General features: G+C 34.7%; 1 protein-coding gene across 1 annotated transcript in view; it reads left to right on the top strand.

The window, feature by feature from the left end:
* The window catches only part of LOC123667619 (irregular chiasm C-roughest protein-like), a 39,220-nt gene extending 25,724 nt beyond the window's left edge, over positions 1 to 13,496 (top strand). Inside the window, exons 10-19 of the mRNA XM_045601485.1 lie at positions 536 to 662; positions 940 to 1,085; positions 1,374 to 1,527; positions 6,773 to 7,005; positions 9,623 to 9,781; positions 10,106 to 10,200; positions 10,579 to 10,730; positions 11,014 to 11,121; positions 11,502 to 11,607; positions 12,949 to 13,496. Coding sequence (XP_045457441.1) covers positions 536 to 662; positions 940 to 1,085; positions 1,374 to 1,527; positions 6,773 to 7,005; positions 9,623 to 9,781; positions 10,106 to 10,200; positions 10,579 to 10,730; positions 11,014 to 11,121; positions 11,502 to 11,593 — 1,266 coding nt within the window. The 3' untranslated portion in view covers positions 11,594 to 11,607; positions 12,949 to 13,496. The remainder of the gene's footprint in view (positions 1 to 535; positions 663 to 939; positions 1,086 to 1,373; positions 1,528 to 6,772; positions 7,006 to 9,622; positions 9,782 to 10,105; positions 10,201 to 10,578; positions 10,731 to 11,013; positions 11,122 to 11,501; positions 11,608 to 12,948) is intronic.
* Positions 13,497 to 24,293: the final 10,797 nt, after the last annotated feature.

The raw sequence follows: 24,293 nt of genomic DNA, 5'->3' as shown, positions 1-24,293 counted from the left end.
ACTTACACAGATGTACGCACACAATTATACATAAACATCTACATTATTGACCTTAGTTTTTACCTACTAAACTTAACTTCTTCTCCTTTTTTACATCAACAGTGTTATTCAAACAACGTAAAATTCGAATATTTCTATTGCGTGATTGTTTTGTATTAATTAACAATTTTAAAATGATGCTGTGAAATTTAATAATTATTGCATTTTAATAATTATTGTGGATTTTAATAATCATAAATTTAAATAAATCATTGTTTCGCTTCTGGGTTTGTATAGATGTATATGTTTTTCCGCGTCTCGGAGATCACGTGAAGCTGTCAGTTTCAGAGTAAAAGCTTTTGCCCAGCAGTGAGATGGTTCCTGACAGGTTCGGTTCAGTTCAGTTCAATTTTCTAAAATCGAATATACCTTGGATTAATTTATATAAAACATCTAAATAATGATTGGATGTCTCTTAACTAACTCAATCAAGCCCTGAGTAATTATTAAAAAACAGCATTTATGACACTTTTACGTGAACGTTCAATACTTCCAGCAGGTCAAAGGAAAAGCACCGAACCTTAAGGTGTACGTGGACGAGCGTACAGCTGGCAGATATATTTGTAAAGCCACAGTCAGTGGGTACCCTGAGATTGAAAGTGAAGCTACGATATTTATAAAAGGTAATATTATAATTAAAATTTACCTCACTTTTCCAAATAGGTTTTACCTTTTGTCTAACGTAAGCCATAGAATCATAACGGCAAAATGACACTACTGGAAGTAAAATTATCAAGTTACCTCTTGTGTAATTTAGCACATTCAATTTTATCTTATTAATTCATGTACAGTAACATCATAAACAAAACGCGATTTCAGAACTTATATTTTTATTCTTATTTTTATTTATAAAAGAATATTTTTAGTTTTTAAATAATCCCAAGTTTTCTTTCTATTTAGGTTTGCCCAAGATCATTTCAAATAGAACCCAGTTAGGTTCTGAAGGTGAAAAAGCGACAGTCGAATGTGAAGCTCTCTCAGTACCAAAGCCTGATGATATCAGGTGGTACTTTGAAGGGAAAGAAATCAGCATTATACAGGATCCAGTAGGTTTCATTTTATAAATTTATATTTTATTAACTTTGAGAATAAATTATTTAAATATTATGAGAACAAAGAATTTTATAATTGTTAAGTTAAAAGATTTATAACTAAAGTATTAACAGTTTTGATTTTTGAAATAGTAAGACAAATAATATATCAGTTTTTAAGATAATCGAATTAAACCAATTCTTACAATACCAAAAAAAGTAAAACCTTCAATTTTTTTTTTTCGTAATATAATCCAATATTGTATCAGAATTCCAGGAGCTTTAACATTTAATTTATTTCAGGATTACGCAACCTTAGAGGAAACATTACCAAATGGTATTGTTAAGTCGAGTCTTGTTATCCGCGCTAGTCAATCTAAGCACTACGGTGTTTATAACTGCAGTGTTACGAACGAATATGGGAACGCAAATGCTGCTATAACTTTGAAACCAATGAGTAAGTTTCTTTATATACATAGTTACTCAATATTTACTATAATTAATAATCGCCTCTTTAATAATTTTAACATAATTTTATATTTGAAAAATAAAGGAAACTTACTTTATAACTTTAAATTAAATCAAAACAAATCAAAATTAATTTATTCTAATAGGCTTCAAAAGCACTTTCGAATCGTCAATTTACAAATTAACATTTTAAAAGTGATTATTATTTTTAAAATTAAAGCTACCAACGATTCGAAATATAAATTCTGCAGAGAAAAATCATCAAGAAACTCCGCAGTAACTCGTTTAAAAATAATAGTACCCGGTTGACCGAGCTAAGCTCGGTATTTTTAGTAAATCGTGTTTTTTGGAAATCATAAAGTATAAATACGAATTACATATTGATAAAATATGAATAATATTTTTCGATTTTACCGACATAATAATAAAAAATAAGAACAGTCTATTTAAATAAAAAATAGCGAGTGCAATTAGAAAAAGAAAAGGAAAAAATAATTGATCAGGGACATGTGGATTTGAACCATGATCTTCTCGGTTGATCCCGAGCGGCCGATTTCCCACCGAGCTATTTCAACTACATTGACTTATGCGAAATTTACCTTCGTATTCTAACGATATTTTTTTCAATTCCTAAAAACAGGGATAAAACGACATTTCCTGAAAATGAATCCTAGCTAGATAGATTTATCTCCCCCGAAGCCCCCTAAATACTAAATTTTATGAAAATCGTTGGAGCCGTTTCCGAGATTCAGATTCTATATATATATATATACAAGAATTGCTCGTTTATTTAAAAATAATATATAAAGTGTGTTTTATTACAAAATCAGTAATTAGTATGAAATACAGCGTAACTAAGTCTACACATCTTTATTATCTACTTAATCCTGCACAAAATAATAATCTTAATTAATTTATTTCGTTTAATAAACACTTTAAATTTATGTTGAGACAATTCCAAAATTTTTTGTGGGATTTTATTATACACGCGAATACCATTACCCAGAATGGAAACGTATACTTTGCCAGTCGAAAACTTGGAGTTGCAATTTTGGTATTTCTTCTCGTGTTTACACTGCGATAAATATCAAGATATTTAAGCGTTTTGGGCAAAAAAATTGTTTTTATTACTAATGGCCTGTTTTACTGGTTGCCATTAACGCTAATAGACGACAGTATTCAACGAATAAAAGTTTATGATGAATTTAACTTTCCCACCACCGAATTCCAGTTTATTTATGGGATATTTCTATTAGCAATATTGAGCCTCATAGTTGTAGTTTATTAATTGAAGTGAATCAGATCCAAATGGCTTATTTTACATCACGCGGTTTTTTTTTTTTTTTTTTTTTTTTTTTTTATACAATGATAGGCTTGCGTTTGACCACTATTTCACCTGATGATAAGTGAAAATGCGGTCTAAGATGGAGCACGCTTACCTAGAAGTAACCTATTCACTCGCGACTTAAAGATCCCCAGGTTATAATTTTCCGGAAACACAGACGCTGGTAGAGAGTTCCATTCTTTGGCTGTACGGATCAAGAATGTATTAGCGAATCGCTTAGTGCGTGTAAGGGGAATGTCAACCATGTAAGGGTGGCGTAACGCAGAGCGTCTGGTTGTACGATGATGGAAGGGGGTAGGGGGAATCAGGTTATGGAGTTCCTGCGCACACTCTCCGAAGTGTATCCGATAAAATACCGACAGGCCGGCCACCCTCCGTCGATGATGCAAGCTTTGCAGCTTTGCAGCGACCAGTGCATCATCACCGAAGAGCCTCCTGGCTCGTCTCTCAATCGACTCGAGAAGCTCCAGCTGGTACTTGGCTGAGCCATCCCAAAGATGAGAGCAGTACTCCATGCATGATCGAACTTGCGCTTGATATAAATTTAGAAGCTGTTCCGGAGTGAAGTACTGTCTCACCTTCGAGAGGACGCCCAGTTTTCTGGCAGCTGTTTGAGCCTTTGTCTCTATGTATGAGCCGAAATTGAGGGTGGATGACAAAGTAACACCAAGAAGCTCCAGGCGGCCGGTTATGGGCACGGGTACACCTCGGAAAGAGGGAGTCAGATGGAAAGGACTCCGCTTTGCCGAAAAAAGACACGCCTGGGTCTTAGAGGCGTTGAACTTGACCAGGTTTGCGTCACCCCAATCGGAGATAGCTTTAAGGGACAAGTTCAGACGCTGAATCATAGCTTCCCTCAGCGATTGGATCTCAGACCCACTCGCTCGTGCGTTGGACACGTAACGCTCAACAACGGTGCTGTCATCTGCATACCCAAAGGTTCCGGGTTTGAGCAGGTCGTTGATGTGCAGCAAGAATAGCGTTGCCGAGAGTACAGACCCCTGAGGAACCCCGGCATTGATGGCCAAACGATCGGAATCGCAACCGTCTATGACTACGCGGATCGATCGATCCCTCAGGAAGTCAGATATCCAAACACAGAGAGAAGCGGGTAGGCCGTATGAAGGAAGTTTGCTAATAAGGCCGTCATGCCAGACCCTGTCAAATGCCTTCGAAATATCGAGCGAGACCGCAATGGCTTCCCCGTGTTTCTCGATAGCCTCACTCCAAATGTGAGTGGCATACGCCAGAAGATCACCCGTGGACCGACTACGGCGAAAACCAAACTGTCGGTCGCTAAGGAGATCGTTCTTCTCAAGGTGTGCCAGGAGCCGGTTATTCAGTATACGCTCCATACTCTTACAGAGTATGGACGTTATGGAAATAGGTCTGTAATTGACAGGGTCAGCTCGACTGCCCTTTTTGGGCACAGGCTGCACGTTAGCTTGCTTCCAGGCTTTCGGCACTTGTCCTGTCGCTAGAGAGAGACGAAACAGACGTGTCAGGATTGGAGACAACTCAGGCGCACAAGTTTTAAGTACTATGGCAGGTATTCCGTCAGGACCACTAGCTTTATTTACGTCCAGATTGCGCAAGGTTTTAAGGACCTCTTTTTGACGGATTCGGACTTCAGACATAGACGTCTCGCATCGAATCGAAGAGGTTGGAGGTGTGGCGCTTCCTAAGTCAAGACGCGAGGATTCCGCAAAGAGATTTGCAAACAAGTTTGCCTTCTCCTCAGCGGTGTGGGCTAGTGATCCATCGGGTTTTATCAGTGGAGGTAGTGAGGGGCGACAGAAGTTCGATTCGACCGATTTAGCCAGGGACCAAAAGGCTTTACTACCAGGTGGGTATGACGCAAGTCTAGTCCCAATTCTGCCAATGTGGTCAAATCGACCCTTCCGCAAAGCCTTCTTGCAGGACTTAGCGGCTCTGTTATAGGCTTTCTTCCTCTGACCCACGTCTGTTGTCTTGCGGTTACGAGCGTCGACCCAGGCCAAGTAAGCAGTGTTCTTTTCTGCTTCAGCACGAGAACAGTCAGAATTAAACCAGGGTCGAGCTGCCACGGATGCTGATGCGTCAGTGAATGGTATGTAATACTCCATTCCCTGACGCAGAACATCAGCCACAGCATTCGCACAAGATGAGGGATCATCGGAGGAAAAGCAAATCTGTCGCCATGGGTACGATGCAAAGAAAGAACGCATCTCATCCCAGTTTGCTGACTTGTATCGCCATATTCTACGGGTGCCTTTGGAGCAGGGTAAGGGCGGTGAATGGACGGATATGGACTTCACCAGACAGTGGTCGGAGCTGCCTAAAGGCGATGAGACCGAAACCGAATAGCGGTCAGGATCTGTTGTCAGGAAAAGGTCCAAACAGTTGGCAGTATGCGAGTAAACATCGGGTACCCTGGTTGCTTCCCGGACCAGCTGGGTGAGATTGAGCGCTAAAGCGAGATTGCGAATCTCTCTACCAGCGTGGTCAGTGTGCTGGTATGGGAATAGCCACTCTTGGTGGTGGGCGTTAAAGTCCCCCAGCATTACCAATTGAGCAGTAGGATACCGGTGCTGAGCCGCATCAGCCGCCTCACTAAGGTGTTGAATAAGCCTGGTTGTCTCCAGATCTCCGCTGTGCGAACGGTAAACACAGACATAAAGAATTTTCTCCACTCCTGTGTCCACTAAAACCCATAAGTTAGAGAAGCTGGGATCTTCAAGGTTACGAAGACGCCGGCAGCATATGTCGTCGCGGGCATATAAGCAAACACCCGCGTGTGGTTTAAAACTATGCTCCAAGGTATAACCCGGGTAACACAAGTATGCTGTGTCAGACGGGCTGCCGATCTGCGTCTCCGAGAGGAACAGTAGGGCCGGTTTCTCAGTCTCAAGATGGTGGTGGACTGCAACGAGATTGGAGTGCAAACCTCGAATGTTAGAGAGGTGCACTGAGAGTGAGAGGGAGTGCAACCGCTGTGCTGTCTTGTTTTTACTGTTACTCCTATTCATAATGGCGAGTGAAGGAAGGTGAGAAGAAGGCAGTGAAACGAGGCTCCACACTACTAGCCCTCAGACTTTCACCGAATCACTGCGATGGAAAAGGCGATTGGACTGGAGACTGCGGGGACGCCCGAGCCCCCCCGGAGATGTCCACCGGGCCCTCTCATCCGGTCGCCAACCGGCACGATGGCGCATCCCGGGATTTTTCGACAGTTGGCGGGACAGCCTTTCGTGTGTGGCTGGCACATTAATTGGGCCCCCAACTACCTGCGGTCGGCCAGCGGTGCACCGTGCCTCGGATCCCGCTACCCTCCAGAACCAATCACCACAACGCAGCGGCACCAGTGCTAGTCAGACTGGCCAATTCGCGCGGAGCAACTTTTTCGACCCAAATTCTCAGTCGGCTACACCGATCAACGTACCGAAACACGAAACCGCTTGACGGTACGACTTTGTTCAGTGGGTGGTCGCGAGCCGTCGGCCAGAGCCTACCACCAGTATGTCACCTGATTAGCACCACCCAGGGACCACGTGTAGGGTTTCACAACGGGGTATACACCTACGGACGAGGGCGACTCAGTCCCCAAAAAACGCGGTTAACCACTGTTTGTAACTTATGTCCAGGAAATACTTTATTTAGAACTAATGGAACAGGAATTAAAAGTACTAGACTAAAAGCAATAGAAAAAAGTTAAGTTACCGACGAATGACTAAATTTAAAGTGTTATATCGCTATGCATTTATTAAGTTCTAAGTAAAGTTCAATTGAATGCTAACAAAAATAAAATAAATTTTAGTATTAATTTCTTGTAAGCACCAATTACTAACTACTATTACTAGGAATTAATCTCTTTTCAATATTAAAATACTAAAAGCACTATTCATTTCAGAAACATTACCGCTCTTCATAATCCTAATCGGCGCGACATCCGGTATCATACTCTTCTCATCGTTCGTGATCCTCGTAGTAATCTGTCATAGAAGAAGGAGAAAGAAGCAGAAGATAAACGAGAAACCGGATGTTACTGTAACTTCTAGTGACATGTATAAGGAAAGTGACAGAAGTTCGAATATTAGTGACCTGAAATTACAGTTACCTCAGAGCGACGGGAGTTATGATTTGGTAAGTTATTTTGTTAATTGACTTTTAAATTTTGCAGACATAAATAGGAAATTATATTTTCAAAAGAAAAAATCTGCCACGCGATTAAATAAACTAAAATATGTTGAACATCAAATATATGACTATTGAAAAATGTGTAATTGAATATTATATTTTGTTGATTTATAGAAAAATAAAAATAGGTAAAAAAACTTTTTAAGTTAAACGGTTTTATGTTAAACATACATTGCAATGTTTAAGATAAATGTACTAAAAATCAAAAAATAATAAAATAGATACAGTCGTGGGAATTATAAACATATGCATAGACTAGACTAAAATAAAACCGTGGGGCACGTCAATTGTCTACAATCGTTGATTAAAATGTTTGTTTTGTAATGTTACACTATAATTAGGCAGTTGTTCAACCGACAACGATGGACGTGTGATAAGTAGGGCTAGAATGTGGAAACAAGCTAGCAAGCTCGATTATAAGCGAGTTTTAGGGTTTCATAGTGGTGAGCGAGTAGTACTTTTATCATATGTTTTGTCGATTAAAGACAAACTACGAGCAGTGAAACGATTCCTCGCCAGCCAGCAGTGTGAATGTCCAACGATAAACTAGTTGAAACATCTCTTTTATTTACATGTAGTGTATAACTATTGGAATTTCCACGAGCAAGAAAATAGTAAGTAATTTCCTCACCGTCTGCGGGCCAACTGCCTATTTTAACGACGAATTAAACGATTCTTCTATCGCACATTAAGTCGATAATTTGTAGACAATTGACGTGCCCCACGGTTTTATTTTAGTCTAGTCTATGCATATGTTTATAATTCCCACGACTGTATCTATTTTATTATTTTTTGATTTTTAGTACATTTATCTTAAACATTGCAATGTATGTTTAACATAAAACCGTTTAACTTAAAAAGTTTTTTTACCTATTTTTATTTTCTAGTTTTTAGTTTTTATTTCGCATTCTGTTTAATTCATTTAGTGCTTCATTATTGCAAGGCCCATCTTAAATATTGAGGTTGTATAGTGCACTATATTCTTCTTGTCAAGCCCTTTTATTTGATACCCATATTGGTGGGATTGATAAAAAATTGTTATCAGACATTTGGTAGCGGCGGCCAGCTTAGATTTCAATTTTGCATAGTAAATTGTATTCTACTTGTTGAGACCTTTCATTTGATACCCATGTTGATGGGATTGATAAAACCTAAGTTATCCGCCATTTTGCAGAGGCCGCCATCTTGGATTTTAATTTTATATAGTACATTGATTATACTGGTTGAGCACTTTCATTTGATACCCATATTGATGGGATCGATAAAACCTACGTTATCCGCCATTTTGTAGCGGCCGCCATCTTGTATTTCAATTTTTTATAGTATATTGTATTCTGCTTGTTAAGCTCTTTCATTTGATACCCATATTGATGGGATTGATAAAACCTACGTTATCCGCCATTTTGTAGCGGCCGCCATCTTGGATTTCAATTTTTTATAGTATATTGTATTCTGCTTGTTGAGCCCTTTCATTTGATACCCATATTGATGGGATTAATAAAACATAAATTATCCGCCATTTTGTAGCGGCGGCCATCTTGAATTTATAATGATAATGAATAAACATAATTGTATTGTCACCAAAATCCAAAGTGTATACAAAATTTCAGATTAATCGGTTGACAGGAAGAGGGTGTAATTTGAATTACTAAATTTGACCCAAGAATAAATAATAAATAAAAAATAAAACAAACGGGGTGAGCTAAATAAAACCGTTTAAAAATGATACTTTGTATATGTAATATAGCCAGTGAGAGGTACACAATAGAATATAATATTATTTAATTGGAATAAAAATTCAGAACTGTATTACTAATTTTCATATAAAATAATTACTAATTATAATACTGTAATGTCTTATCATCAATATGGATACGTGATTACGTTCGTTTTGTGATGTTGTCCATTAATTGTGTCCTGTTTAATTAAGATTAACAAAGGGTACATGATGAATTACATCTGAAACTAATTGTAGATGATAAACGTTTCGTGTTTTCCTAATAGTATTTAAAAGGTGTATTTATGACTGAATATATTTTGTAATATATAGAAATAGATTAAATAACATAATTATAAAATACTGCCAATAATCAGGTGTCCGTTTTATAACCCCTTCTCAGATAAAGAGTTATACTCGTAATACTATTTCATATATTTTGTTCATTTTATTGTATTGGTACCTGACTGCCGGGATAAATAACATATTTTAAGTATAGCCAAGTCGAACTACCGTAAAATTTACGGGTAGCAAGATGCCCCGCTGTTACATACCACGGCTTATGTTGCCCACTCAAACAAACAAGTTGAATTATGGTTAAAAATGTATTACTGAATTAATTTGTAAATGTCCCACTATTGAGTAAAGACTTTGTTCACAAAGGGGATACCTTGAAGCTTAATTCACCACACTGTTCACGTCAGCGTATCGCAGTCCTTAGCTGGACATTCAGACGAGTTGTAGGCAATACTACATAGAAGTACAAAAATATTTGCCTTAACTAAATTATTTAATAGAATACTTTGATCGAAGTACGAGTCTTATTCATATGATCACTTTTAACAGGAGTACACGAGCTCAGATCGGTCTGACTCCAAGAACCCATCTGGTCTCCCACTCGCCGGACCCGTGCCTCTTCCCAATATACGACATGACGATCCAATGTTGCAATTTAGATATAGCAACGATTATTCCGATCCGTCATATGCGGATACTTATTTTAAGGTAAGTTTATTTAGATTTACTCCTCATTCGTTGTAATGAGAAATAATTAAAATAAAGACATGCGTAAATATTCATAGAATAACTAGAAGTCAGTTTCATTTAATGATACATTCTAATTCAAGTTTTAATTTTATGTTTAAACTTTTGAATATAATTAGAATTTACTTTTATAATTGAAATAAAGTAATTAATTCAATTAAGTTCCGCTTTGAGTAATTAACATCAAAAATTTGGTATTAAAATTTCAATAATCTTTTCCTTCACACACAGAGCGTATATGTAACATGATTGCTCTTGTTAATATATTTTCCCGTATTAATCTAGAATCCCGCGGCGTACGTGTACGACTACCCGCAGGGGTATGTCCCACCCCCTCACTTGAGGGTTCAATCTCCTACGCTCGAAGTACCGACTAGCAGGTAAAGATAATATGTTAATTAAATGTTCAACGAGCTAATTTATAATAAATATGATTGATTACATGGTATAAATAAAATTAACAATAGCAAATTACTTTTTTTGTTGTATTAAAATTTTATTAAAAAAGTTAATTAAATTTTTAAAGATATATAGCTTATGAGAGATGTGCTTGATAATATTATAGCAAAGAAAGTTGTATTTTAAATTAATTTTTTACTATATTTTAGCGTTCAATAAACTGCTATATTTAGTCCCAAATTAATAAATTAAAATTAGATTTTAAGCAGTACAGAGTTTTACCCTGAAATTATTTTTTTTTTTTTTTTGTATAAAGTCTGCTGAATGTAATAACCTGAATATCTTGTTTTACTAATCAGGTCACTTCAAGGTTCATTGACGCGTAGTATTGACACGTCGTCAACTCTCCCGTTGTCAGCTGGCAACGGATCACAAAATAATTCGTTACAACGAACGAAACAGGACGAGACTGATGCTATTAATAATTTAGGCTTACCTGTCGGAGGTGAAGGTAAATTGCAATTAGGAACTTTCAATTATATAATTTATGGAGTATTTTTTTACACTGTATATTTTAGTTATCGTTCTTAATTTTAATTAATCAGATGAAATTAAAGAAAGTATTTTAAGTCATAGGTGAAAAAGTTTCTTGACATTGATTTTATAAATAGTAGTACGCAGGTTAAACTTTGCAATAAGCAAATTAGTCATTTACATACACATTTTAACACCAATAGGCCTGGCCTAAATGTAAATTTTATATGTATAATTTATATATATTTTTCTCTAACCAGCCCCGCAGGTACCTGTATACACGCAAACTGGTGGTAAAAACCACAGCGGCGTCGATTTAAGATATGCCGCTACATACGGGAACCCGTATCTCAAAAACAGTTCAGTTGGTGAGTTACGTTAGTTTTAATGTTTAGTTTTTAATAAATAATTAATTATGAATCTCACTTTTGAAACATTAGCTTAAGAATAAATATATATATATTACTGAAATAATAAATTGTCAATATAGTATATTCAGTAATTTTGTTTTGTAAAGATATAACAATAACAAAAAAAAGTAAATTATATGTAATTTTTTTTTTAAATATGTTTATTAATTAGTATAAATGTTATCTGTATTTTAAATCATTATACATAAATTTTTCCATAAATAATTAAGCTACACATTGTATATAACATAAATAGTTTTAAAAATACAGACACGGATACGACACTTTAAAGCATACTTCAGGTAAGCTATAATTATTTTTAACAAAATTTACCTCAGGTTACAACCAAGTGCATACGGCAAAGCCGGCGTCAACGCCCGCACCGCCGCCGTACTCCGCAGTACGGAGTTCAGTACTACTCCCAGGTTAGCTTCGACCGTTTAGGTAAAAATCATTTATAGATAGCTTGCGGTTGTGGTTGTACGTGGTTCTTTGCATGTGTTCGTTCGTAGGTAAGTTGTGTTTGTACCTCGCATGATATTTGTTATGAGAATATTTACTTTACTAACCATATTTACAAGACTAAATTATTTTTACTGGTGTGGTTTATTATTTGTCTGTAAATAATATATGTAATTATTTCAAAACGTAAATATTATAGAGTATTAACATTAAACTTATCCTTATTGAATGTTCTATATTACTCTGTTTTCCATTTTTAATGTCTACTTCTTTTATTTTATATTCTGTCTTTTACTTAACTCTGTTTACTATTTTACCATTCGCAGCTGCACACTCACCTTATAGGATATCTGCATTAGTAATACTTACAAATAATTGTAAGTTCTTATCACGCACTTTTTCCAACTTTAACTTTTTTAGTTACTAGCTTATAGTCAATTTTAGTTCTACTAATATTTTTTTTTGTTTTGTAATGTTTTTTTGTATGTGTGCTTCCTTAATACTCCTTTATAAATTATGTAAAATACAGCCATATAATTTAATATTCTAAGCCTGGTTATTATTTGTGCTTAGATTAGTTATTTTATTAAAAACAGAGATGGTGCTACTATATTAGTAGGTTCATTATAATAACAACTATGTCATTACATAGTATAAGACAAAGTCACTTCCCGCTGTCTGTATGTTTAGATTTTTAAAACTACGCAACGGTTTCTGATGCGGTTTTTTTCAGTAAACAGAGTGATTCCAGAGGAAGATTTATATGTATAATACATGCATAATAAGTAGAGTAACACTGATAGTTTTAGAAGTTTCTATTGTGATTTCGTAAATAAACACATTTTTGCGCTTATATTGAAAATAATTATTTATTTTATATTTAAAGGTGCAAAGCCTGGGTGGGTCGCTACTAATGTATAATCCAATTTTTTTATGTCAACATAGTTAACGTATGTAGTAAGTTACATAAAGTCAGTATGTTTAGTTATTAAGGATAAATTATTATTTTAAGGAAATTCCCATAGTACTTATGTGTAACGAATAAATTATGTGTTTGATTTAAAATGTAGAATACATTCATAAACGACCTGATCAAAAAATGTTTCCTTTGAAGTAATAAAAGAAAATATCCGATTTTTCATCGTTAAGCTTTTCGTCACAATTATTTCAAAAACATTCGTCATAATGTCGCAAAAAAGTAATATATTTATTCTGTCTCTAATTTTCAAACGAATTTAAAAAAGGAGTTCTCATAATTCTCTGTATTTATATATATTATATTAAATGATTTGATGGCGTATTAACCTTTTTCTGTTCTTTCAGGTAACACACCAAGAACACAAGCAACGCACGTGTAACGAAAGTGTATAAATAACATAAGATTTGTATAAAATGACTTCTTTCTAAAACTGTATGCTACAGTTACTGTAATATAATGTTCCTAAATAAATATTACGACTGAGATGTAAATAAAATTACTAGGTTAGGTGTAAAAAGTGAAATAAGGGCTGTTACGTACGATTTTTTATGCAAAAAAATTCCAAAAAATTTTTTTTTTTCGTAATAGCTTTTGTTGGTTAATTGTATTAATATGTTATGCTTATGCATGGATTTACCACCGTTTTTTTTTCTGATAACGAACAGCATTTTATGTAATAAATGGAATATAGTTTAGAAATAAATATTATTGCTCAAAATGTTGCAATAGGTAAATAATACACAAGATGTGTTTACAGTATCGAAACAAAATGTTTCTTTTTACTTAATAGATATGCGAAGAGATTGCTTTAAAAATTGTTCTTCCATTGCTTAAAAAATATAGCTATATGAATTTTTATTTAATAAATTCAATTATATTTCATAGTTTAAAATTACTATATTATTTTAAAAAAATGTAGAAAAAGGATTCTTATATTTACAAAAATATTGACTGAAAATAATTCAATTTAAGAAACAATGACCTTTCAAAAAAGTATAACAAAAAAAATATAATTACCTAGTTAGCCGTCATTTTATAGAGAAAAAAAAACCTGTGATAATTTTAATAGTAAACAATTAAAATATCCCTTTACGTTATTTGCGTCTCTTGATTATTATTATTTTTTTAATCATTGCGAGTGTTTTTTATATGTAATCTGTAAAAGCAGCCATTTTGTATTAAAATAGAAAAATGTATAGAAATATTTGCATGATAGTGTTTTCGTTTGCATGCGAATATTATTTGCCATTTTTTTTTATTGTTCTCAAATAAACATGTAACGAGATACGTTTTGTTTTATTGAAAACTCCTATTATTTGAAGAGAACTGTTGATTTGAAACCACTGTTTTCAGGCACGTAAACATCAACATAAATTATTAAATAATATATAACAGGTTAGTGAACTGATTGTGTTAGTACTAATTGAAATTTAATGCAAAATATTTCTACTTAAATATATTTAAAAAAAAAACATTTACTATGAATATGAAATAACTACAATTCAACTACTATATAATTATCTACGTGCTTTCTGCAGTATCGTGAAAAAGCCCACTCACACATACATCCGGGCCTGAAAGAAATATTTCTTACACACACCGCGAGATGGAACGAAATTCGCTACCGACAGCTTAAGCCTGAAGCTGTCGTTTCTCTAACGAAAATAAAACTATGACTATCTCTCGGTCGTGATTTGTTATGTCTGGAATAGATTAATTGTGTGATTTAGAATAATATTATAAAAAATAAAATCTTTAGAAAACTTTCAGATTAAAGTAATCTATACAAATAATTCGGTCATCAACCCGCCTGCCCACCGTGGTGACTATGGGCAACACACATGAGCACACGCCGTTTTTGGCACGAACTTGTGACCTATGTCCAGTAGTGGACTGTGATAGGCTGAAGTGATGATACAAATAAATAAAATTGGAGTGTCTATTTCTAATATAAAAACAACCACTTTTTACTAAATGCATATGAATGTATGCACGGTACATATACCAAAATAACATTTTTTTACAATTTTTGTCTGTCTCTCTGTCTTTTTGTTCCGGGTAATTTCTGAAACTGCTGGACCGATTTTGACAGAACATTCACTGGCAGATAGCGGATGTAATAAGAAGTAACTCAGGCTACTTCTATTTTAGAAATTTGTTTATTTTGTAACTCTGCGAACTGAACAATATTTTTTTTTAATTCCAAGCGGACGAAGTCGTGGGCACAGCTAGTTTTAAAATATAGCTAAAGACTATGTATTCAATTATTTTACCGTAACATATTCTCATTAAAAAAAAAGATTTAGTATAAGATCAGTCACATACTTACGTGTTGGTATGTTGGTTACTGATCATAAATGTTCCAAAATTTCTTCCTAAAAGAGCAGGGTCATCACACAATTTTAATCATTCAAAAATTTAAATTCACACGTTACAGCTGCAGCAAAAGCGGCTTAGTCTAGTAGTCTTCAAGGAATTTAAATATTTTAAGTAGAGAAAACATTATTTAATCTTCTAATATATAAAATTCTCGTGTCGCGGTGTTTGTAGTTAAACTCCTCCGAAACGGCTTGACCGATTCTCGTGAAATTTTGTGTGCATATTGGTAAGTATGAGAATCGAACAACATCTATTTTTCATCCCTCTAAATGTTAAGGGCAGACCTCTAATTTTTTTTCAATTTTTAGATAAATTATTTATTTTTTATTTTATTATGATTTGGCGTTGAAATGTACATACAACCCTAAATTTTCACCCTTCTACCACCAACCCCTATTTTTAAATAGCGTTTAGCGGCAATACAAAGTTTGCCGAGTCAGCTAGTCTACATATAAAAATAAAAAGTGTCTCTCTGTGATTTCAAAGTAACTGTGTTATTTCAAGTGCATATAGTTATTATTTACACTATACCAAAACACAATCAAACAATTTTTGTCGGTCTGTCTTTCTGTTTGTCCGGGTTAATCTTTGGAACGCCTGAACCAATTTTTATAGAACTTTTGCCACTAGATAGAGAAATTTGTGGAGCAACATTTAAGCTTTGTATCCCTAAATTCCCGCAAAAACGGGATTAACGCGATAACCCGTTTTACCACGTTCCAGTAGTTACTTACCAGATAGGTATGAAATAACCAGACTTCCTCTATTATAGGATTAGTGTTTTTTTTAGTATTATAGAATTACAGAATTACATTTATACAAAATACTAGCTGTGCCCGCGGCTTCGCCCGCATTGAAATCAGTTTGTCACAAAGTTTTCCCAGCAAACTTCTAGTGAAACTCTCATCAAAATCGGCTTAGCCGTTCCGTAAACCTTCCTCTTGAAGCCCTCTCTCTATTGGTGAAACCGCATGAAAATCCGTTCAGTATATTTTGAGGGAATCCCGAATGCCCGCGACTACGTTCGCGTGGTTATGAAGATATGCATTACTATTAAGATGCTTAACGCAAATTATTTTTTAATTTCAGTCACTTAAAATGCTTATCAAACCGAGTAGCTTTTTAAAAGGCACAATGTAGTATAATTTAATAGTTATTTTTATAAAACCTCTCTATACACTACATTTTTAGTTTTATTTTCAGGCTGCAGTATAAATAACCTATCGACGAACTTATAGCTGCTGTGTATGTTTCATACAAACAATCAACCCTAATTAAACCCCCTTAGCGGTGGAATATCGCGAAATTCGTTCTTAGCGGACGTCTACTAACTATAATCTACCTCCCTGCCGAATTTCATCTTTGTCCATCTTGGATGGATGGGCCCATCCAGCGGTTTTCGAGTTCTTGTGATGAGTGAGTCAGTGACCTTTCTCTTTTATATATATAAATTACGATGTATTATTTGGACACTTCCTCACCATCTATAGAGCATACATTTTAAATTTCAAGTCTCTTACCTTGATAACATAGGAATTTCATACAAACTTCCAACCCCCGTTTTATCCCCTTAAGGGTCGAGTTTCGTAAAATCCGTTCTCAGCGGATGTTTACGCCCTATAAGGAACCTACTTGCCAAATTTCAAGTTTGTAGCTGTTATAGTTTCGGATATTTCGTGATGAGTGAGTCAACCTACCATCCCCCGTTTTAACCCCAAAAGGGAGTTGATTTCTAAAGATACATTATTTGGACACGTTCTCATCAACTATAGAGCATACGTTTTAAATTTCAAGTCTCATACTTCTAAAACATAGGACATTCATACAACCTTCCAACCCCCGTTTTACCCCCTTAGGGGTCGAATTTCGTAAAATCCGTTCTTAGCGGATGTTTACGTCCTATAAGGAGCCTTCCTGTCAAATTTCAAGTTTGTAGGTATTATAGTTTCAGAGATTTCGTGATGAGTGAGTCAACCTACCATCCCCCGTTTTAACCCCAAAAGGGAATTGATTTCTAAAGATGCATTATTTGAACACCTTCTCACTATATATATCGATGGTGGAAAGGCATATTGTATTAACCGCCATTTTTGGCGATATCGAGTTATATATACCGTTGGAATCGGGAGAATGAACTCTTTCGAATGGTCCTGGTTTCAGCTCGATCTGACGACTTTTATGGTCGTTAATACACCAGTGATTTTGAAGTTTTTCATATTTTCTTGTGTTTTAACTCTATAGTAAACAGTGGATTTTGTTATTAAAACATCTCATAACTAAAAATTTTATCTTATGCTACTTTGCCTTGCTTGACTTTAACCAAATTTAAATGTTAAAACAATTTACCAAATTATAATATTATCATTTTTGTAATTGATACATTATACCCAACTTGACTTTTCTTGATCAGTAGAATTAAAACATTTTACTCCGATTTTAAATGTTAGTCATTATAAGTTAATACATTTTACTCTACTCTAAAATGCCATTGTTTCCAAGATAACATTTTACCTATCCAAAATAAGGTAACATTATGCGTTGAGTCGTTTTTCTGTTCTTTCTAGAATCTATTTTAATACAATAAAACAAAATTTACTTGTTTTTTTTTTACAAATAAAATCTGCATTTAAACTGACCATTTGTCATTGCTCAAAGATATCATAGTGAGTATTTGAATCTTCGTACCTCCGCCAATAAGGCAGACATTCTACCAGACTCAGATTTTGAAGACATTTCTAATATTGATATAGATGATAACTGAGTATTAATTACCTAAGAAGTTTCATTAAACCACTTGTTATGGTGGACTGAAAAGTTTTTTAATAGTTAGGTGTTAAGATTTTGAGTTATTTTTTGTAAATCTTTTAAAAATACTAAAAATCGTTAAGTACAAATTAAAACTGTCCAAAGAACATTTTGTAGCATGTGTGTATAATTTTTTTTATCAAGTATTAATTTAAGTTTAATAATATAATTATATGTTATATACTATGTCTGTAAACGTCAGTATGAAAGTTTAATTCAGTTTTTTAATTGTAACTTTATGATAAATATAATTTCAGTTAAACATTTATTTTTCATTTTTTTTTTGTTTTGTTTTAAAGTTTAGTTTGTGGCTTAAATGGTAGTTAAGTGTATGGTTAAGCTACTTGACCCTCTTTGTTCGAATACACTGATGTCTGTACAACTGTTTTACCAGGTTCGCATAGATATGAAAAGGTTACATAAAAGTGTTTACCTCTCTCTGGTCATGATTGGATTTGTTTTTAAGTCATTTTACGCGATAGCAATATCACATTTATTTGAATATAAAACAATTTACTTGAAAATATTAAATTATATTCTGGATATAAAACACTTTGCTTGACATTTTTTGGATGTAATATTTGGATATAGACTAATTTTACCTATCTGAGATTTTATGGTATTTTGTATTAACTCCATAAAATAATACAAATATTAGACATACGTTATTTTTTATTAAATGTATACATTTGTAATAAATTTTATTACTATTTCACAAAATTTCATAGAGATACCTCCAATACTTTAAAAGTAATAAAGTTTTTAAAACTTTAATCGTCTCTCCTGATCATTTTACTAAATGGCGGATAATACATTATGCCTTTCCATCGTCGATATATAGAGCATACATTTTAAATTTCAAGTCTCTTACTTCAAAAACATAGGACTTTCATACAAACTTGCAAGCCCCGTTTCACCCCCTTAGGGGTCAAGTTTGGTAATATCCTTTCTTAGCGGATGTCTACATCCTGTAAGGAGCCTACCTGCCAAATTTTAAGTTTGTAAGTGTTATAGTTTCGGAGATTTCGTGTGAGTGAGTGACCTTTCGCTTTTATATATATTATAGATTATAGATAAGGCTGGATAGTATGTTTGTTGAAATATTTGTTCGAATTGAAAAATTCTTTCTGTGTTGGATAGCCCTGTGCTATCTCAGCTACTGTGGAAGGCGATGTTCTATTTTTTCCCTCAAATTAACACGTTTGAAACCGTGGAGAACAGTTATTTTGTAACAAATTGAACTAACAGTACTAAAATTAATTAGTACTCTATCTATACACATTGTTTCTAAATAAACTTATATTAAACATTAAATTATTTTTAACTGAGGTAGGGCACAACAGAAATTTCCTGCTCAAAATATGGAGCAGCCCGACTGGGGTAGTACCCCGACCTTACAGAAGACCACAGCAAAATAATACTGTTTTCAAGCAGTATTGTGTTCCTGTTGGTGAGTAAGGTGACCAGAGCTCCTGGGGGGATTGGGGATTGGGTCAGCAACGCGCTTGCGATGCTTCTGGTGTTGCAGGCGTGTATAAGCTACGGTAATCGCTTGCCATCAGGTGAGCCGTACGCTTGTTTGCCGACCTAGTGACAAAAAAAAACAAACATATTCGTCTTATAAATTTACGCTCTCAAACATTCTTAGTACAACTTTTGTATTTTAATTAAACGGTTTACCGTGGTTAAATTAAGCCTGTAACATTCCACTGCTGGTCATAGGCCACTTTCTCCATGTACGATGATATTACTGTTACGTTACTGTGTTTGTCACTTCGAAACTCCCGCTATTTCGGTGACTTTCAAAATTTCAATCGCTGTAAGCTCCGCATGGATAAAAGCGTTGACCGTGATCGTAAAAGCTTACAAACTTAAAAAATTATTTTCATATTTATTTGGCAAATTTTAGTCACTTTTTAAACGGTTTTATTTAGCTCACCCCGTTTGTTTTATTTTTAAACGGTTTTATTTAGCTCACCCCGTTTGTTTTATTTATTTTTTATTGTTTATTCTTGGGTCAAATTTAGTAACTCAAATTTCACCCTCTTCCTGTCAACCGATTAATCTGAAATTTTGTATACACTTTGGATTTTGGTGACAATACAATCATGTTTATTCATTATCATTATAAATTCAAGATGGCCGCCGCTACAAAATGGCGGATAATTTATGTTTTATTAATCCCATCAATATGGGTATCAAATGAAAGGGCTCAACAAGCAGAATACAATATACTATAAAAAATTGAAATACAAGATGGCGGCCGCTTCAAAATGGCGGATAACGTAGGTTTTATCAATCCCATCAATATGGGTATCAAATGAAAGGGCTCAACAAGCAGAATACAATATACTATAAAAAATTGAAATACAAGATGGCGGCCGCTACAAAATGGCGGATAACGTAGGTTTTATCGATCCCATCAATATGGGTATCAAATGAAAGGTCTCAACAAGTAGAATACAATTTACTATGCAAAATTGAAATCTAAGCTGGCCGCCGCTACCAAATGTCTGACAACAATTTTTTATCAATCCCACCAATATGGGTATCAAATAAAAGGGCTTGACAAGAAGAATACAGTGCACTATACAACCTCAATATTTAAGATGGGCCTTGCAATAATGAAGCACTAAATGAATTAAACAGAATGCGAAATAAAAACTAAAAACTAGAAAATAAAAATAGGTAAAAAAACTTTTTAAGTTAAACGGTTTTATGTTAAACATACATTGCAATGTTTAAGATAAATGTACTAAAAACCAAAAAATAATAAAATAGATACAGTCGTGGGAATTATAAACATATGCATAGACTAGACTAAAATAAAACCGTGGGGCACGTCAATTGTCTACAAATTATCGACTTAATGTGCGATAGAAGAATCGTTTAATTCGTCGTTAAAATAGGCAGCTGGCCCGCAGACGGTGAGGAAATTACTTACTATTTTCTTGCTCATGGAAATTCCAATAGTTATACACTCCATGTAAATAAAAGAGATGTTTAAACTAGTTTATCGTTGGACATTCACACTGCTGGCTGGCAAGGAATCGTTTCACTGCTCGTAGTTTGTCTTTAATCGACAAAACATATGATAAAAGTACTACTCGCTCACCACTATGAAACCCTAAAACTCGCTTATAATCGAGCTTGCTAGCTTGTTTCCACATTCTAGCCCTACTTATCACACGTCCATCGTTGTCGGTTGAACAACTGCCTAATTATAGTGTAACATTACAAAACAAACATTTTAATCAACGATTGTAGACAATTGACGTGCCCCACGGTTTTATTTTAGTCTAGTCTATGCATATGTTTATAATTCCCACGACTGTATCTATTTTATTATTTTTTGGTTTTTAGTACATTTATCTTAAACATTGCAATGTATGTTTAACATAAAACCGTTTAACTTAAAAAGTTTTTTTACCTATTTTTATTTTCTAGTTTTTAGTTTTTATTTCGCATTCTGTTTAATTCATTTAGTGCTTCATTATTGCAAGGCCCATCTTAAATATTGAGGTTGTATAGTGCACTGTATTCTTCTTGTCAAGCCCTTTTATTTGATACCCATATTGGTGGGATTGATAAAAAATTGTTATCAGACATTTGGTAGCGGCGGCCAGCTTAGATTTCAATTTTATTTATTTATTTATTTATTTATTTATACTTTATTACACAACTCCAAAAAAAAAAAAAAACAACAAAACAACACATCAAGATAACACGTTGCGCAAAAGGCGGACTTAAGGCCGTACAGCCTTATCTACCAGTCAACCTTAAGGCGTAAAAAAAATAGTAAAAGTAAGTGTTGAGGTAGGACTATAAAACAATACAAGCAAAATAAACATACGCATATAAATACATAAATATACTTATATATATACATATATACATATTACAAACAAAATATATAAAAAAAAGAGAAAAAGAAAAAAATATGTTCAAACAAAAGTAAACACACGAAGAAATGTCATGACATGAAGTTATATTAATGTAAGCCTAAGATGAGGAGAGTAAAAAGATAAATAAGGAGGGGCTATTGACAGAGTTTTTTTAGGTACCACTTTTTAACCTGGGTTTTAAAAGAAAGTTGAGAAGGAGAGTTCCTGATGTTGACCGGTAACTCATTCCACAGTCTGATGGCATTAACTGTAAAAGAATTAGACACAAAACCAGATTTATGAGAAGGTATGCATAGAGTAAGGTTAAGAGAAGAACGAAGATCCCTAGAATGAGTGTTAGAGAGAAAATTAAATTTAGATTTTAAATAAGAAGGAGCAAAAGGGTTGGAAATTACAGAATAGAGGGTACAGAGAATTCTCAATTTTCGCCTTTCTTTAATCGGCAGCCATTGCAGTTGAGACCGGTAGGACGAAATATGGTCGTATTTGCGCAGCCCATAAATGAAGCGAATGCAAGTATTTTGCAGTCTTTGCAGCTTGATCAGGAGCTCCTCGCTTAAGTCAGGGTAGCAAGCATCGCCGTAATCAATAATAGGTAAAAGAAAACAATTTACTAAATCAATCTTGGCCTTCACGGGAAGAAAATTTTTAAAGCGCAAGATAGAATGAAAGAATGCATAAAACCTGCGAGATATCTCACGAACCTGATCCGCCCAACTGAGAGAGCAATCCAAAGTCACACCCAAATCCTTAACCTTACAGGAAAACGGGATAACCACGTTATTGAAAAAGAGAGGTGATGTAGGTTGTTGAATTTTTGATAGTTGACGAGAACTCCCAACAATCATAGCCTGACACTTAGAGGGATTGACATTAATTCCAAAATTTTTGGTCCAGACCGAGATACGCGAAAGATCATCATTAAGCTTAGCAATGGTATCATCAAGACGGTCGATGCTAGTTTGTGCATAAAGCTGCAAGTCATCAGCGTAAAGGTGGTACTGACAGGAAAGTATAGAAGTAATAGAATTAATGAATAGTGAGAATAGTAGTGGGGAGAGAATTCCACCCTGAGGAACGCCCGCAGCAACGTCGCACCAATCAGAACGCTTAGAGCCAATGCATATCGCTTGCTTGCGTCCCCAAAGATATGAAGAAAACCACTGAAGAGCAACGTCAGAGATGTTAATTCGAGATATTAGAGCGAGTAACAAATCGTGATCCACCGCGTTAAAAGCGTTACTAAAATCTATAAGTGTTAGAATTGTCACGTATTTGTTCTCCATCCCCTCTCTTATATCCTCGGTCACTTTAATCAGAGCAGTAGTAGTGCTGTGGCCTACACGAAATCCGGATTGAAAATGATCCAATAAGTTGCAAGATAAAAGATATTCAGACAGCTGGCTGTGGACGATAGATTCGAGAATTTTGGAGAGAAACGGGAGAACAGAAATAGGACGGTAATGATTCGGAAGGGATGCGTTAGAAATTTTTGGTAATGGGAGAACCAGAGCCCGCCGCCACAAATCCGGAAAGGTAGCTGAAGTTAGAGAAAAGTTGACAATGTGAGTAACAGCAGGTAGTATAGATTCCAAAATATGAATAATCATTGTGCGACCAATTTCATCACAACCTAGAGCCTTGGATTTAAGTGACAACACACGTTTGCGTACATCGGCATCACTTACTTGTGAGAAACTAAATGTGGACTTTTTATATTTCGGCAGACTTAGGATCGTAGATAAAGTGTCATGTTTGGTGTTATCATCAAAAACATGAGAAGTATTAAAGTGGCGGCTTAGGTCATCAATATCTACGGAAATGTTGTTATTAGAGTTAGTGTCTTTGCCTATACCTAAAGATTTAAGAAATTTTAAAGTGTCTGTAGTTGAGGAGTTACATATTTTATCCGAAATAAATCGGCGCTTGTGATTCCTGCACATTTGGTTACACCTATTCCTAGCAGCTTTGTAGATTGACCAATTGATTTCCGATCGATACAGCTTAAATTTTCGAAATGCACTGTCCCTCTTGGCCATGGCTTTTCGTATATCCAAATTAATCCAGGGGGCTGTCCCGTTCCTCCTTATTTTTACTTTACGTAAAGGTGCGTGCTTGTTATAAAGGTAAGTGATATTGGAACAAAGAAAATTGACCTTAGCATCAATAGTCTGCATCTCGTAAACACAAGCCCAGGGAATGGAAGACGCATCAGTAGATAATTTTTCAATATCAAGGATGCCAAAATTCCTTAGAAATAAAGTAGGAGGCTTAGGCTTTGGGGTTTTAAGATTATAAGAGACGTAAATTAAATCGTGATGAGAGAAAGCGGGGGCTGGGTATTGGCCAAATCTGGAAACACGTTTAATATCTGAACAAATGACAAGGTCTAAAAGAGAATCAGAAGTTTTTGTAAAGTGTGTAGGTAAAAGTGGCAGAAATTCCAAGTTAACTGAATCAACAATTGCACGAAGTTTGGATGATCTATGATCATTTCTGAGTAAGCAGGTATTAAAGTCTCCCATTATCACAAGTTCTTTGTAATCAGACAAAACACGCTCGAAAACGTCCTCCAAAGGCGAAAAGTAATCAATCGTTGG

Source organism: Melitaea cinxia, chromosome 28 (genome assembly GCF_905220565.1).
Source record: "Melitaea cinxia chromosome 28, ilMelCinx1.1, whole genome shotgun sequence".
NCBI lineage: Eukaryota > Metazoa > Arthropoda > Insecta > Lepidoptera > Nymphalidae > Melitaea > Melitaea cinxia.
This window is presented reverse-complemented; position numbering and strand designations above follow the sequence as displayed.